Source organism: Protomyctophum bolini (genome assembly GCF_963924005.1).
Source record: "Protomyctophum bolini genome assembly, chromosome: 12".
Taxonomy (NCBI): Eukaryota; Metazoa; Chordata; class Actinopteri; order Myctophiformes; family Myctophidae; genus Protomyctophum; species Protomyctophum bolini.
Window position 1 is genome coordinate 34,880,379 of NC_137873.1, and position 17,804 is coordinate 34,898,182.

Here is a 17,804-nt window from a genome sequence, read left to right on the forward strand (position 1 = left end):
TCGCTTCATGTTCTTCTTCCCATCTTGCTATACAGGTACACTGACTCGCATATATCTTTCGGCCACAATAATAGGACTTACGTTTAAAGTCATACGTTTTCTACGTGCATGTGTTTAATAAACAGCAGAACTTTGCTGCTTCTAATAATTCTTTTCTGAAAAACCCCATGTTTCTGTGTCAGTCGTTCTCAAACATTTTCATGTCGAGGACCCCCAAAAATATATGAAATTGGCCGCCGACCCCATCTGAAAATATGTTATTCCAGGGACCCCCCCCCCCCCCCCCCAGAAGCAAAGATTCGAGTTAAAAACGCTCACTCTGAAAGAATATATATTCCAGATTTGCGCCACATTTTCACGATTTTTCAAAAATAGCAGACCTATACAAGCTCGTAGGCTATTTTTCCAATAGCTAAAAGTATAACATAATGCTTAAAAACACCAAAAGGGCTTCCCGGCCGCCCAGAATGGGTTAAAAGAGGAGAGCGTTTTATAGGATCACCGACAGATGATTCTAAATCACAAACCCTGACTCATAATCATAGACTCTGAATCAATCCCACCAATAACACTCCAATGCCTTTTGTGCAAGGGCAACATTAACCCACTGTCTAGTGTCTATACAGCAGCTTTTGGGGCCAATATACTACCACCACACACACACACACACACACACACACACAAAGGTCCAAAGAGCACAACGAGGTGCACGGGGAGGTCCCAGGAGTGGGCAGGAGGAGAGAGGAGGAGGAGGGAGGGAGGGAGGGAGGGAGGGAGGGAACCCAGAGAGAGAGAGAGGAGGAAGGGAGGCAAGTGGGAGACCAGCCTTTTGGATTTCTCATTAATTCAGTGTGGCCTTCCCTTTCACTTTTTAGGACCCGCCCCCTCACCATTATCAGCCCTCAGCCATATATATGCAGCCTGTTGCTGTTTGTGAGTGAGTGTATACACACAGTCACACACACACACAGCACTAAGGACCACCACAGGCCTCTCTCTATAGCTGCACTGTCATACAAGCCACACCATGAGAGAGTTCAGGGACAAGGCTTTCTGGAGGGCCGTGCTGGCCGAGATGGTGGGGATGATCGTCTTCATCTACCTCAGCATCTCCGCGGCCATCGGCAACTCCAACAACGCCAACCCCGACCAGGAGGTCAAGGTCTCGCTGACCTTCGGACTGGCCATCGCCACGCTGGCGCAGAGCCTGGGGCACATCAGCGGCGCCCACCTGAACCCCGCCGTCACCCTGGGCATGCTGGTCAGCTGCCAGATCAGCGTCTTCAAGGCGCTCATGTACATCGTGGCCCAGATGCTGGGCTCGGCGCTGGGCAGCGGCATCGTGTACGGAACGCGTCCGAATTCGACTCTTGCACTGGGGCTCAATGAGGTAAGTGTCTTATTACTCCTCGTGGTTGTTTTGTATGTTGTTGTTGTTTTGTATGTTGTTGTATGTGTGTGCAGAGCTAAAGAAATGTAATTACTTTCATTGTCATTTAATGTATTCAGAGTGCATCTCTTTCAAACTTTTACCGTAAGAGTAAAAAGAACAGTGCAAAACTGTTTGTAGGTATACCATATGAATATGCATGTAGCGTGGTGATAACGTGTGGTGCTGGCACTATAGTTGTTATTATTGCTCACAATTAGATGGTGGTGGTGGTGGTGCTGATGCACAATTATACCACGCTGTGATGCACCGGATGAAAGCACTTTAACATGATCATGTGACAGTGATTAAATGTCTTACATTTGGGAAGTTCTCCGCGCTGTATTCTGGAAAATGCAGGAGGTTTTTGACTATACTGGACTACTTGTTCTCCATGGTGATAATAAACAACACTTGTCTTAATGCAGTAATTGCATGTCTTGCTAAACATTGACCGACTATATACAGTACAAGGCATGACCTCCACCTGCCCGAGTTGAGAGATCGACTCAGGCAGGAGAGTCCTATATGTATGTATTTGTATTATAGTGCCTCCAAGTTAACCGCAGACTATAGTAGTATTGAAAAATGTAATTACCGTAATTTGAAAATAAATGAGCAGTCCGGCATTCGCAGGGTCTTTTGCCCAATTGCTGTCATACATAATTAAGCCAAATGAAGAATTGCTTTTTTCCCCCCCATGGGGGCCAGTTCAGCTATACTTGCCAGCTAATTCCTAAATGGGAAGTTCTAGTGATGAGAAAACATCTAACACTAATGCAAACTGACAAAATGTTGTTGTTTTGGCTTGCCCCTCCGCTCCCCCCCCCCCCCCACCCCATGCTTCCACAGCTCAGCCCCGGTCTCACCGCTAGTCAAGGGTTCGGTATCGAGATGTTGGCCACCTTCCAGCTGGTCCTCTGTGTCATTGCCGTTACTGATAAAAGGCGGCGTGATGTCACCGGCTCGGCACCCTTAGCCATTGGCCTCTCGGTCGCATTGGGACACTTGGCAGCTGTAAGTTAATAGGTTCTTCTGCTAGCCGTTGTTGTGCACGGTGCAGTATCTTGTTTTTTACCCACACAAAGCCTGTGCTGTACGTAGTACTAGTATATACTGTGGAAAGGTGGTTAGAACACAAAGCCAATGTGTGATCTCTCCATGTACAGGAACCTCTACCACAGACTTTCATGCACTTATCTTTTTCTCACAGACACACACAGTCACACACACACACACACGCACACACACACACACACACACAAACACTTTACAATCACGCACACACACACATTCACTGGCAACTTAACAATCATATTGTCTTATATTGTCTAAAAACGGAATGTAACAATAAAACATCTTTTTAATATCATATACCTGCAGCTCCCTGCATGGTCTTGTCTGGCAAAAGTCAGACCACCAAAGCGTTTCACTAAAACTATAGCTATCTAATGTCTCTTCTTTGTTATTGAACACAGATCAGCTACACAGGCTGTGGAATCAACCCCGCGCGCTCCTTCGGCCCGGCTTTGATCCTAAACAACTTCGGCGAACACCACTGGGTGAGTCACAGATCAGAACGCGCAATCTTGCGCACTATTCTAATGCCTCGCATTCTTGTGTGAGGGGCCATTGTACAGTCTGTGCCATGCCTAGACAATTCAATAACTGAATAACCAGCAATCCTCCATTATGTTACAAAGTCAACGTGTGATAACATCAATTGTTTTATTATTAGCCCAACACAGATAAAAACCACATAGGCCTAACAAGGGAAAGAATGTATATCGCTCCAATGCAACCATGTGATAGTTTGATTTCAGAGGTTCTCAAAGTGGGGTTTTTTGAGGGGGTTCCAAATGGGACCCTTCCAGGTCTGCAACTCTCAGAGTCATGGGGGTCCTTGAAATTAAAAAAGAAATCACACCAGTGTGAAGTGAGGGGCGCTAATATATTAAAGTCTAACTCAAGTTGCTATGATTAGGTGATGTAATGGTGATGTAAAACAAACATGGACAATTGTGATGTTTGTGTGTGACGAAAAATGACGAAAATGTCCCTTCATTGTCAATGGCGTTTTTAAGGAAAAAAAATATATATAATGTTGAGAACAACTGCATTGTTTCAGAGCGCGCCACCGAGTGTCGCGCTACGAGCTTGTAGGTCTGCTGGTCTGATTTTAGAAGACATTTTTTAGAATCTGATCTCGTGTCAGAATGGGTTTTAAGCCTAAATGGAAATTTTCACGAAGGGAGAAAATTACAAAAGAGATCTCAGAGGAGGTGCAGTTCCAGTCCCAGACACAGATCTAGACTCATGTGACTAGACTCATGGTAATAATCTGATCTTTTAACCCATAACGCAGGTGTACTGGGTGGGGCCGATGTGCGGAGGCGTGGCCGCGGCCCTCATCTACGACTTCCTCCTGTACCCCAAGTTCGACGACTTCCCCGAGCGCCTGAAGGTCCTCGTCAGCGGGCCTGTGGGAGACTACGACGTCAACGGAGCCGATCACGAAGCCACAGGCGTGGAGTTGTCCTCCTCAAAGTAGTAAACAACCAGCACTATGAAGTCCCAGACGTGTTCATTTAACGCTGAGAGTGTACAAAAATGGAACAAATGGAGAGAAAAGAAAATGGATACAAACGGAACCAAATGGACTCTTATATACGGGTCCATTTTGGTTCCGTTTGTACACTTGGATTTGAATGAACGCTCTGTGTTTTTCAGTGAATTCAGCACCAGCGTTTAGTGTTGAAGTACTGAGGATCGGTGCTATCGACTCTTGTAAAAAGACGGGGGGGGGGGGGGGGGGAGCTATTGAATTTGCTTCGGCGTGTCAGTGATTTATGCCATTGTGAAATGCCAATGATTATTTCATGAGGTCTTTTATGGTGGTAATAGTCATTTAGGATCTAATTCTAATTCACTCAAATTTGACTACATACCATTTTGCACCCAGACCACTGCCGCCCGAGCATAATGTGTTTAGATTTGTAACAACCTCAAGTGAGCTACTTTTTGTGTGTTAAAAATGTCTTCCCTCATCAGTATTCTATGCGTTTGTTTTTGTATACATATTTCTAAGTACCTTTATGAGCAATGACTTATATTTCTTTTGTATAATGTATTATGTGTGTCTTGTCCATCACTTTTGTAAGTAAAATAAAAACACCTGACTGTTGGTAACAAATGTTGTTCTGAGTATGTCGTGGAAATTTAGGGATAAACATCTAATAATACTCCAAGTTACAGAAGTTACAGTTTGGTGCTTTACAAGTACATATAGTATTTCCATTTTCCATATAAACTGTGAATTGCTCTTTTGTTTAGCACACCTATAAGGTCATGAACAGTAGCCTACAGTACATTATGACTCTCTGAGGATGGAAAGAAATAGCCAATAGTTTTGAATAAATTGCCAATGTGACTTTAAGTGGTTGATACTGTTAGTATCATTTTTGACATAATGGAGACACCAAACTGAACAAATGGAGTCATGGATGGATGACGTCGTGGCATAACTGCATTTGTTTCTCATATAGTGGATTTGAGCTACGGTAACGCTACTGTACATTTCAGATTATCACTTCATCACAGTCCCCAATTTTGAGGGACAATGAATGGAACATTTTCCATGTCGTAGGGCCATACTAATCAACTAGCAGTGGTGTAAAGTACATTTACTTAACCCATTCTGACCTGAGATCAGATTCATACGAGGTTTCCACTGGGACACACACTGGTCTGATTAACCCATTCTGACCTGAGATCAGATTCTAAAAATGTCAGTCGTTCTTCGATTTTTCAAAAAATAGCAGACCTACAAGCTCGTAGCGCGCCACTCGGTGGCGCGCTATGAGCTTGTAGATCTGCTATTTTTCAATAGCTAAAGCATAGCATGATGCTAACACCAAAACGGGTTCCCGTTCAGAATGGGTTAAGTACTGTACATAAGTACAAGTTTGAATTATTTGTACTTTACTTGAGTATTTCCAATTTTCAATACTTCTACGCCACTACATCTCAGGGGAAAATATTGTATTTTTTACTCCACTACATTTATTTGAAAACTTTAGTTACTTTAGTTACCTTGATTATTATTACAAAACATACATTAAATACTTCAATCCTATATACATTTCGGCCATTTGAAAATACATCTACATATTATCATTCATTGCAACTATATTTGAATAGGGCTTAAGTGGATCGTTCCTAATTTACTTATTAGAAAGGTAGTGGAGTCAAAAGTACAATATTTGTCTCGAGTGAAAGTAAATATCCAAAGAAATACAAATAAGTAACGTACAGAAGAGATACACCTTTTTTTAACTAGGTGTACTAGCTAAGTATGTACTTCATTATTGTCCACCACTGCTCACATCCAATGATACTGTACTCATTTACATCTAAGCTGTATATGCTCTTTATCAGGATACTACATGCCAAAGTATACAGGATGTCACTATATATACTGTATAAATCTGCTTGTTAAAACTAGTCAAACAAACTATTCAAACAAAGTATACAGGATGTCACTATATATAGGTAGTGTAGAAATCTGCTTGTTAACACATCATGTTTTCCATCTATTCCCCCCATATCCCATCTTGCTTAATTGGCTCACATGTCTTGCTTATTTGACTCACATGTCTTTCTGTCACGTATGGCTTGTGCAAATGTATATCTCGCGCTTGCTCAGAGAGGAGTTATGCAAACTGAATGACCAGTCACTCACCACCTTTAATAGGATCTCAAGGATTATCACTACATGACAGGAGTTAACTTAAGTAAGAATAAACTATCATTAGATTTGGTAAACAGATCTGCTGGCCCAGAGGTATGCGCTACTGTAGATGAGAGTGCTGAATACACACCCGTGTTGTGAGAACATACAAAAGCTCCATGACTCCCTCTGCTCACACTCAAATGGTGTTGATTATTTGTTAGAAATTATGTATCATAGCAAAGTAGAATGCCTTTCAGGCGTACATAACATTAATGTTGGTGATTGCGTTTGCCATTTACTTACAGTGCCCTGAAAAATGCTTTATCGTCTTGCCTCCTATTGTGATTTGCTACAAAAGTGTAACGAAATCAGAATAGCTGAATAGAACAGCCAGTAGATTTACTCTTCAATTAAGCTTCGGTGAGTGTTGTGCGATGATGTATTATTTATTATTTAGCACCTCATTGACTTACATTGTACACTGAAACAGCTCTCAAAGTCATTATTGCGACCGCATTTCGCAGTCAATTATGAAATTGTGCATTTCCCGTCAGTCAGTCAGTCAGTCAGTCAGTCAGTCAGTCAGTCGTGACATCACGTGATGCCCCAAAGTTATTAGTGCAGCCGTGCCCGGCAGCTGGCGAACACTAGAGTTATCAACAGGCCCGAAAATTAAGGCCAGGCCCTACCTGGGCCCTCATCAAACCCTGTACACTCAAGACACTGCCCCCGCTGCCACCCTTAGAACTCCATATATGAAGCTGACCTGTTCTGACATTCCATATGTTGATCTGACCTCATCAAACACTGTACACTCAAGACAGGAAGGAAAAATAAAGGGGGAATAGGCCTATAGAGACAGTCTTTGCCATCATGCCAGTCATAAACCAATGCAGTCAGCCACCCTGTCACAATAACTCACAGGGAACCTCAGCAACCACAAAACAACCTTTTTATCAATTGAACGTTTGCATTTGGAATTGTTGGCCGTTATGTCAAAGCCCAATTAAAACCTCTAGCTCGAAGTTGAACCAAAATAAATAGATCTTGTGATCAAGAGCCACATACTGTACACATGCAGTGTACACACATATTGTTCCCTCACCCGTTACCAGTTACAACTCACATACTGTACAGTACCTTCAACACAACATACAAACTGTAGCAGTGTAGTAGACATCAGCATTCAATTCCAGAGCCACAAACAGTCACTGAACATGTTGCATTGCCACCCGGGTCATTGGGTCCCAAAATGACAGTAATAGTACACCAACTTGAAGCACACTAGTATACACCATGCCCATGGCAGCATACAACACAAGCAGCAGCAAAGAAGAAACAAACAAAGTTCCTACCTTGAGCCGTCTTCTACTACTTGACTTCAGTTGTGTACGTGATGCCAGGGTCAAACTTTGGAACCCAGAGAGATAGAGGAGCCTCCAGGTCTCTCCATGATGAGCCCTCCAGCGGCATCTCCAGTCATCGTCTCCATCGTCCATACATCTGGCTAGCTGGCCACTATACTTTCCTCCCAGTATCAATGGCACCGACCAGCCACATTCTCCTGGCTGCCATCTTCTCACTCAGCCTTGGATGTTTAATACTGCACATAGCATTCTGTAAATATTTTTAAAAGTTTGCTGAAAACTTTTTTATTTCGGGAACATTTTTCTGATTTTATTTGACTTGATTATGTTGTTCTTATTTGCTTGTTCTACTGTCCTGTTTTAATTATGATTGATTTTATTGTGTCACTGTACAGCACTTTGTAACATTGTTAAGAAAGGTGCTTTATAAATAAAATTTACTTAATTACTTACTTACATTCTGGCGTCGTGCAGTGGTCAGGGATTTAGACCTATAGGGTCCAGCATGTCACAGGAGAATGGACTCAGGGCAGGGCTGTCGAAAAAGCTGAGCTTGGGTGTCTGGGGTCATCACCCTAACTCGTGCACCTGTGTGGAGCAGGTTGACAGAGACACCATAAGCTATAAGTATTAAAGTAAGGTAGAGAGAAAGAAAGTGAGCTCACCAAGAGCCACATACACAGTCTGTATACTGAACGTATAGGCTACTTCATCCTTCCGGTTACATATATATTACAGTCTAGTAGTATACAGTACATAATAGCCTATTATATCCTGTCAACACAGCCATAGGTGTACATATAGTCATATATACGTAATGTTATATCAGAAAAATAATACATTTTAGGAAGGAAGCTGTGTGGACTTTGGACATGCCTGGACTACAGTGGACTTCACTAGGGTATAGGCCTACCTTGAAATAAATTGAGATAGAAATCTAGATGTGCAACTTCATTACTTTCAATTAAACCATCATTAGTTGTAAACAGTTAAGAATGGCGTTTCATAAAGGGATTTGATGCTGTGACACCCCAAACAAAACATTGTGTCTACTCTGCATATTTATTCTATAAATGTATAATAGGACCCATGCACAGTTGCACACAGCACTTCAAGCACCTTTATGTTTGTTCATAATTCATATCACCCTCCCACCCACGCACACAAACACATGCGCACACACGCGCACAAGTTAATGCTTAGCAATTAGCATCTAACTCACCCGCAGAATGAATACAATGAATCGACCAAGCAGTTTGTTAACTTAAAACTGTCTGACTGTCACACACTTACTTGTCCCTGAGCAGTTTTCACTTCCTAACAGGCTAACAACCCAGACTACTCCACTCAACTTCCATGAGGTGTAAAGTTACATTATAAGTTGTTTTTCAACTATTTTTGTTTGTTTACAGCAGGACGGCGAGGACGCAGGTGTGTGTAGTTGTGTGGAGGGGAGAGGGGGCGTGGCTACCGGAGGATTTTAAAGAGGGCGCTTGAAGGACTGATCAGTGCTCAGGGAGTGTCTGCCAATTAATTCACTGGAGTGTGTCTAGTCTGCCTTTCTAGGGCAGTTTTCAAACATTTTCATATTGTCAAGGTCCATTGTTTATTCTGCATTTAAGCCACGGACCACCACCAATGACATTTATAGCCTCTCAGACCCAAAACTTGTCTTCGCATATTTTGCTGTTGTTGAATAACATGTTGTCCACAATTCCATGCTGTATTTATTTTATTTTATTTTATTTAACCTTTATTTAACCAGTAAAAAACCATAGGAGAGATAATCTATTTATTAGTGCTAGGTTGTAGTGGCCATGAAAAGAATCCTTGTGTATCAGTGATAACAACATAACAAAAAAAAACTCAAGATGCCCTTTAAGATGGCAAACGTCTCAGTTGATTGGGCCCACCTGATCCTTTAAATAAAGACACCTGGAGCAAATTGATCATTTCATTCACTTCATGGTGTGGCAGGAGGGTAGTGTTGTATAGAGAACTATATAGCTCACAGAATACTGCCTAGAGTAGACTAGACTATTAGCATAGTAAGCGTACAGTTCACAGAATGTCTGAAATCAAAACATGGTCATTTTGGAGGTCTGTTCTGGCTGAGTTTCTATGCATGGTCATGTTCATCTTTATTGGCATTTCAGCTGCTATAGGGGACAAATATGATACTTATCCTGACTATGAAGTGAAGGTAGCGTTAACATTCGGACTGACCATTGCTACGCTGGCCCAGTGTATAGGTCACATCAGCGGAGCCCACCTGAATCCTGCCATCACCTTGGGTTTTCTGGCCACCTGCCAGATGAGCTTTCTCAGAGCCTTTTTCTACATCTTGGCTCAGATGTTGGGAGCAGTGGTGGGCAGTGCTATTGTATATGGCATCAGGCAGGAACACCAAAATTCCCTTGGCGTTAACAAGGTAAGGATGTGAATTCATAGTTTGCTGATGTTGTATAAATGGGAAGGCGTTTGGGGAAATTGCCTGATCTTGTTCTCCTCAATACTGTACTTCTCGAGTCTTTCATTTAAGAATCTGCCTTCTCAGATGACTGCTGACAACCCCCTTTTTTATGTAAACGCCAAAGAGTGCTAAATGTATAAAAAAAGATGCATCCCACAGGGCTAGCTCAGGCAGCCATCTCAGAGCTATAACCTCTCGTCACCAGGCTTTCCACCTTGGAGGAAAGCCTGGTCTGTGTTACTAAATTGTCTTCATGTTCACTCTGATTGGGGCAGGCTATTTAAAACCCATCCGTCTATGGTGCATTACAAATTATGCAAAATTTAATTTGAAGTTCCCAAGAGTTATGATGAGGCACGGGGAGGACATTCTAACTCTCTTCCTGTCTCCTTTGTAGCTCAATGACATCAGCCCAGGTCAAGGTTTTGCCGTGGAATTCCTCCTGACGTTCCAGCTGGTCCTGTGTGTTATATCGGTGACTGATGAGCGGCGTGACGTTAACGGGTTTGCACCTCTGGCTATTGGATTGTCCGTTGCAGTGGGACACCTCGCAGGAGTGAGTATACATCAAAGTTTTTTTCCCCTCTTTTTGTGTGGCCCAATACAATGGATTGGCATGACATATGAACGGCCTTCACAACCTTGGCTTGCATAGAATCATGAATCGGTGCCAGAAAAGGCAAAGTAAGTGTTCTCTTCCTGTGCTCTGATGTTTACAGATCAGCTACACCGGGTGTGGGATCAACCCAGCTCGATCCTTTGGGCCTGCACTTATTCAGCAGTCTTTTGAGGATCATTGGGTATGTACCACAGTATAAAGTGACACATTGCACTATACACCAAAACATGATTATGAGATTCAGAAATGTTACCACTGGCATTCCTGTTTTAGGCCTGTCGTTCTAGGTGAAATCGAACTAGCAGATCTACAAGCTCAACACATCCTCAACATGCCACCTTATATATATCTGAGATCGTTGACTATTCGGGTTAAAAACTTCAGCAGGTTAAAACATGGCAGTCTATATAAGGCTGACCTTATACTACATGTAAGCAAATTCACGAGATTGTGTCGGTGTGCATTGAAAATGGTGTTGCTATACTGTATGCTTGCACAAGCTGCATATAGCTCACAATGTGTTAATAATCTGCTGTAGTACTAGTCTTCTTTTAAGTAACCCATTTAGGACTACGGCTATGGGTCTTTCCAACTGATGACATTAGACCTATCAATAGATGATTGATATTATCCCTCAGCTCTTTCAAGCCACAATGGACATGCATGTATGTATGGGTCATGAGTCATGACTCCCTCTTGTTTCTCCATTTCAGCTATACTGGGCAGCACCCATGAGTGCAGGGCTGGCAGCAGCTCTCCTCTACGATTACCTGCTAATACCTCGGAAAGAGGCCTTCAGAGAGAGGGCCAAAGTCCTGTGCTGCTTTGGCCCAGAGGACGACGACATTGACCGAGCGCCACTTCTGGAGGATGTTAATGACGACGAGCATATGCATCATCATCATGGCGAGCATCATCATGGCCAGCATCATCATGGCAAGCATCATCATGGCAAGCATCATCATGGCGAGCAGCATCATCATCAAGCGAGCATCACCCCGAAGGGTTCTTCACTTTAAAGAGACAATAAAACTTATATAAACATCTTGTTGCAAGACATTCTTTCCCGTTTTCATTCCACCTACTACCCTTTTGCACAAATTACACTATAAACGATGATCTAAAAATGCTGAAGAACCACCCAAAATGTTTCAGGAAATGAAAAATATACTTTTTTTTTCCCTCCCCCCAGGAAATTAAGAACCATTTATTTTTAAAACAAAGCAATACTGCCTCATCAAAGTTGGTATTGTGACTTTATATATTGTCAATTGCTTGCATGAGAGGGAAAGTGTGGTGGAGTTGGTTGCTTTAGCAGACAGTTTTAAGGTCCAATGGAGATCAGAAGTTTTATCAAAGCGTTTTTTCTTATTTTTTTACTATCCGTTGGTTCAATATTTTCGAAACGACACACAGACGTGGAGGGATGGATGTAAAAGGTTGAGCTGTTGGCTGCAGAATCTGATATGATTATATGTTCATAATCATTGTTATAATATATACTATTATTGGAAATGCAAAACGGCGAAAGCCCAGGAAGTGAAGATCTCCCTGGCCTTTGTGTTGGCCATTTATTGACACACTGGTGTCTGCTGTTTGGGTCTTGTCAGCGGAGCCCATCTGAACCCTGCTGTAAACTTCTGCTGCCAAAACAGTGGCCTTGGATGCTCTGTCTACACATCCTGGCTCAGATGCTTGGGGCTGTCTACACAGCATTGTAAAAGCAATCGGACCAAAACGCATTTATTTTTGCTTGGCATTTTAATAATATGGTAAGCGGTTGACCGTAAAGTCTTTTGACATCCGTCTTAAGCCTGATCTATACTGTGTCATGCACTGAAAATAGCCCACAATCGGCCCAATGCTGACTGCTGAGGTGCATTGAGATTGCTGGTATGCTGGTCATTGGCAGACCATAAATTAAGCATTAAGCAATTAACAGTAATTTTCTCACTATTGATTTGTACAATTGAAAACTTAGTGGGATGCAAGGACTTTTTCCTTAAATTGAGATTTCATTTGCAATATTTCTGTAAACTAATGTTTATCTTGATTTTGCAGTTAACCACTTAAACCATCTATACTTAGTAAAACGGACTGCACTTGTGCCAGATTAATTCGCCAGCAATAGCAGTCATTAGCCGAGCTACATTTGCAAGATTAAGCTTGTAGATGGGCTATATTTATGTTGAACGCCACCCTTCAGCTTCTTCTAGTGACAATATTGTGGACCATTAATGGTCCAGAGGCTGGACAGCATTGCACTGCACAAAGTAAAGGCAGAGAATGTAGCCTCTGTTTTATTGAAAATATTTGTTTTGCGATTGCATTCTCAACACCCTATTGTCAACACAGGATTTATAGAATCTTGCAAATCTGGAATGAGATTTAATTGAAGGGATTTGGCTGCACTCCAGAATGTCTGGCCTTATAGCGGGACAACTGAAAGGATGTGAATCAACTGCACGTTAAAACACTATTCGTTATCCTGCAGGACAAGTATGATTAGACAAGTGGACATGAGGGAGAATTCATTTCCCATTTGGCAGCATCACAAGGCCTACTGTTCCTTTTCCAGTAGTGCGCAACTGCACATGACCGCTCTTGACATCCCATGTTGCTCTGCGTACTTAACAGTCTCCACACCCTGCGCTAATCATTGAATAACCACCAAATGACTTTACATACCACAAGCAAATCATTCTTGGATGGAAACCTAATGGGTGGAAAAGAAAGTGTTCATGGTCAACCCCATCTGACCACTGGACAACGGCAAGTGGGTGGGCAAGCCGTGGTTTTTCAGAGCATGTCTATTTTAGCAGGTTTATTTTAATTCAGTGATTAATATCAATTGTGTTCCGGCTTGAATGTAGTATACTCTAAGTTCCTATATATACATATCGGTATCTATACTTTAAAGAAGAAATACCATGACATTTTGTAATATATTTTTATATTAAGGTTATATTATCAAAATCTCTATTTTTGATTGATTGATTGAAACCTTTATTTATTCTCGAAAGAGCAATTGAGGTTCTCCCTCATTTTCAATGCTGACGAGATTACATACAGTAGGCTATAAAAAACAATTTAAGACATGCAGGTGTAATACACAAAACTAATCTTCATGTAAGGCATATAGACATATTTTGTAGACAATGAGACAATACATAAGTTAAAAACAGTTACATATTGAGGTAGGGAGGTTCAAAAGCAGGTTATTAAATTGACCATATAGGATATTGGGGTATTCATTTTCAATGTTTGCTGTAAAGTGTTCCATGTTGTTTGGGGCATCGAAGCAAAAGGCTGACTTTCCTAGTTCAGATTGTACGGATGGGACCTCTAGTTTAAGCCATTCACTTAAATAATTTTGCCAATTATTTATGGGGCCCGCACTTATCATCACTGGTTTCACATTGACGTTTGTGAATTCATGATGGGCTTTGAACATGCAGCACTCTGCTGCAGGACAACAATCTGTATCTCATTTAAGCATTGATGTTGTTCTGTACTGGGTGCGATACGATCATTAATAACCTCACATGTTTTCAACTCCAATAAATAATGTAATGGCCCGCAAGGAGAATAAGGTGTACAGTATGCTTTTATTCTGGCAACAGAGAGCTCACACCGGTTGTGTCTATTCTTGTCGACATATCGAGATGATCAATGGATGCAAGTTTACAGAAATGTTCATCAACTCTCATTGATTGTCGCATCACACGTTTACAACATGAAAAGATAAAACATTAAAATATCAAATATCAAAACAAATGAAATTATGGAAAATAGAAAATAAAGTACATACATAGTTTGTGACTCTTTATTTGTTCATTTGTTTGCAACTGTGAGGCTCAGTCATCTCATGTGACAAGCCTGTCTCACATTTACTTGCATTAAAACCCATTTTAGGCGGGAACCCCTTTTGGTGTTAGCATTACTATATGCTTTAGCTATTTAAAAATCGCAGATCTACAAGCTCATAGCGCGCCACTCGGTGGCGCGCTATGAGCTTGTAGGTCTGCTATTTTTGAAAAATCGAAGAACGACTGACATAGAAACATAGCTTTTTCAGAAAACTGTCCTTTTCAAACAGACATTTTTAGAATCTGATCTCAGGTCAGAATGGGTTAAGCTTAACCTCCAAAGTCAAAAAAGCAAGTTTCAAGGACACTGCTCGTTTTTTGTCATTTGTCTTAGAATCGTTCACATCCATATTTGGCTCCTGTGTTGAGCTCAGTGTGATTATGTCTTAGTGCAGAGCAATATTTAATGCAATTCCACTGTTTTTAAACTGCCTACAGTACACCAACAAATACCCTAAATGTAATCTCTAAAAACAGATTCAGAGGTCTGCATGGCAGATCTTTCCCAGATTGCCCTAAATGTAATGTTTTACATTTTCCTTTTTTTTTTAAACTTTATTTGCTTTTCTTTTTATTTAAACTAAACAAAAAAAAACGTCTGCCATCAATCCCAACAGTGGCTGTGGTGTTCCCCCAGATAAGAGGGAGTTTTAAGACTAACTTGTTTATGCGTTAACTATATAACCCCACTAACCCTATCCACCTCATCTCTACAGGGCTCTGTGCTGAGTGTTGTCGAGGCCTTATCTGCAGCCACAGAGTAACTTACCATGCTCACTCCCTCTCTGTTCTTCGTCAGATTTTGGCAACGGCTCAATAAACGTTGTGTCAAGTGAGGAGCCATACTCCTTTGTGAATTGTGTAGTGTTTAACGGGCGGTTAATTTAGAGCAGGTTGTCATTGCAAGCAGAGAAAGTACTCTGTGTAAGTGAAACAAGGTGCCACTCAAACCTGTATAATAAAGCAATCATGGCTTCCCTCTTTCTCTACTGCAGTGTGTGCAACTGTGCACAATAAACACAAGACAATTATGTTTGAGCTCTTTCCAACGTTCCAGGCCCCATTTTCACAAGTTTTGTATATAACATCATAACACCCTGACGTTCAGTTAACGACGGCCTCGACACAGCTGACACGGCAGACAAGCGACTCAGAACCCTTACAATCCTCATAGATATTTCTTGTAACCGCTGAGCCTCTAGGGATTGTGCATTCATTCGATGCGAGGGCATCGAATGAACTCATTAAATGACATAATTAAATGACATCAAAGCTCTGTGACAACACGCGAGGAAACTATTCGGCCCACGAGGGTGCCACCAACAAAATAAATGACCTCTCTATGCAAGTCGGTGGATTCATCAGCAGGAGCTGATGAAATATGACGAAACTGCTGCTGGTGATAACCTTTATGGAAGAAAGTTCCAGAGAGTTAATCATTGATGCGGCTGCTATGCCACCTCAAATGTCCTTAATGACATTTTTTTAATAATTGAGCATATCAAATTATGAATGTGCAATATTTCATGAGGGCACACGCACGCGCGGCACACACACACACACACACACACACACACACACACACACACACACACACACACACACACACACACACACACACACACACACACACACACACACAACTAGATTCTCATGATCTCCACTAAAGTCCCAAAACCCCTGAATGCCATACGTTTTCATATCAAGGTTAACCGACGGCCACCTGTTACCTGGAAGCAGAGATAGCTGAACACATTGAGAGTATATCATAGATCTCTCCTTAGGAATGGAAGGGAGTAAAACAGAGCAATTACTATGATTCCCACTGCTCATTTCTCATGGAGATTCATGTCAACCTTAAATCCGGGGAAGAAATGCAAGGAGCATTTTTGGACACGATTATATGGATGGCTATACCGGGAAGAAGTATACAATTTCATGTATGTTTCATGTTACACGTTCCAATGTATGGCTTCCATTCTATATGAAATGCTGTGCAAACAGCTCCATGATTAAGCTGATGTCAGGTGTTGAATGGTAAATGCAGGGACAAGATTAAATGATGTGACTCATGGAGGAAAAAAATGTATATGGGGCAACGCTGAAATATGGGCCCTCAGCCTATGCAGTGCAAGGAAATGCATGCACGTCCAAAATGAATTTCAGGTGCTGGATACAAATAAATACATTATAAATGAACTAGTGAAAAGAAAAGGTATCCACACACCATTTGAACGCTCCCTAAATAAGTGAATGTATTTTACAAGCCCTCGGCCTATTCCGCACGTGCACAAGGCCCCTCCTATGTGGCTCTCTGACTTAACAGGACACTTTGCTCTCATTTTGAAAGTGATTAAAGGTGTCTGAGTATTATAAATATTGAATCAATGAAACGTAATAACAAGAGCTTATTACTAAATAATTTTGATACATTGAATGGATCCACTGCAAACATATAGGTTCTGTCTTCCGTTTCTGGGTGTGTGGCTGGAACAAAGGTATGTTGTATGTTATTAGGAACCCTAAAACTCTGGTGGTATATGAAGCGTAATATTTCATAGTTATATCTTACATGATATAAATACGATAAAATGTCTACAGGTGCTTAAGTGGCCAATTGGTGTTCACGAGGATTAATCCACATCCTTGGGTAAATTGTCTACATATAGTAGTGCCTTTTATCCAAAGCATTTTACAGTTATTGATTCAGACACCAATGGCAGAGGCAACCATGTAACGCCAGGGATTCAAACCTGGGTCTCTCACGTGGAAAGCCAACATCTTAACCACTAAGCCAAAGGAAACGGATTTGGGGGAGATCAGGCCATCACTCAGGCTAAGATTGTGAGCTACTCTGCTATACTCACGCACCTTTTGACCTCCTCCCAGGAAACCCAATCCAGATCAGAGCACCGATGTAACAGCTGGGAATCGAACCTGGGTCTCCTGAGTGGAAATGCAACATCTTAACCACACTAACCCAAAGAGAATTCCCTATGATTATGATTCAAGAGAGATATTAGACTTTTTATGCCATCCGGCTGAGGCTGGGAGCCACTCTGCTACACATGCAACCAACTTGCTCAAGGGCACTTCGATATGTGAAGCCTGGAGAGGTCAGGAACCAGGGATAAAACTGAGATCCTTCCAGTTCCCAGACAGCTACTCTACACATCCTGAGCTACTGCCACACCACAAATAAAACAATAAACTCAGGTGCATCAAGCAGTGTCAACTCACTTCATTATAAGCAGATAACAGATACATGTATTCGACAGTTTATAACTCCATTATGGAGAATACATGGTGTATAGT

The 17,804-nt window shown here is 41.7% G+C and overlaps 2 protein-coding genes across 2 annotated transcripts; both read left to right on the forward strand.

Annotated features, from left to right (window-relative positions):
• Positions 1-953: 953 nt before the first annotated feature.
• On the forward strand, positions 954-4,232 carry LOC308326438 (aquaporin FA-CHIP-like). Its single transcript, XM_080779322.1, has 4 exons — positions 954-1,390; positions 2,282-2,446; positions 2,908-2,991; positions 3,795-4,232. The coding sequence occupies exons 1-4, from the start codon at positions 1,028-1,030 to the stop codon at positions 3,978-3,980; spliced, it is 798 nt and encodes a 265-aa protein (XP_080635448.1). The 5' UTR covers positions 954-1,027; the 3' UTR covers positions 3,981-4,232.
• Positions 4,233-9,596: 5,364 nt separating this feature from the next.
• LOC308326239 (aquaporin-1-like) lies at positions 9,597-11,639 on the forward strand (the record flags this gene model as incomplete). Its single annotated transcript, XM_080779047.1, has 4 exons — positions 9,597-9,959; positions 10,399-10,557; positions 10,721-10,801; positions 11,334-11,639. The coding sequence occupies 4 exons, from the start codon at positions 9,597-9,599 to the stop codon at positions 11,637-11,639; spliced, it is 909 nt and encodes a 302-aa protein (XP_080635173.1).
• Between the last annotated feature and the right edge of the window lie 6,165 nt (positions 11,640-17,804).

Coding starts and splice junctions, on each gene's coding strand:
- LOC308326438 (XM_080779322.1), top strand. CDS start 1,028: ATGAGAGAGTTCAGGGACAAGGCTTTCTGGAGGGCCGTGCTGGCCGAG. Junction 1,391..2,281: donor TTGCACTGGGGCTCAATGAG/GTAAGTGTCTTA, acceptor ATGCTTCCACAG/CTCAGCCCCGGTCTCACCGC. Junction 2,447..2,907: donor CATTGGGACACTTGGCAGCT/GTAAGTTAATAG, acceptor TATTGAACACAG/ATCAGCTACACAGGCTGTGG.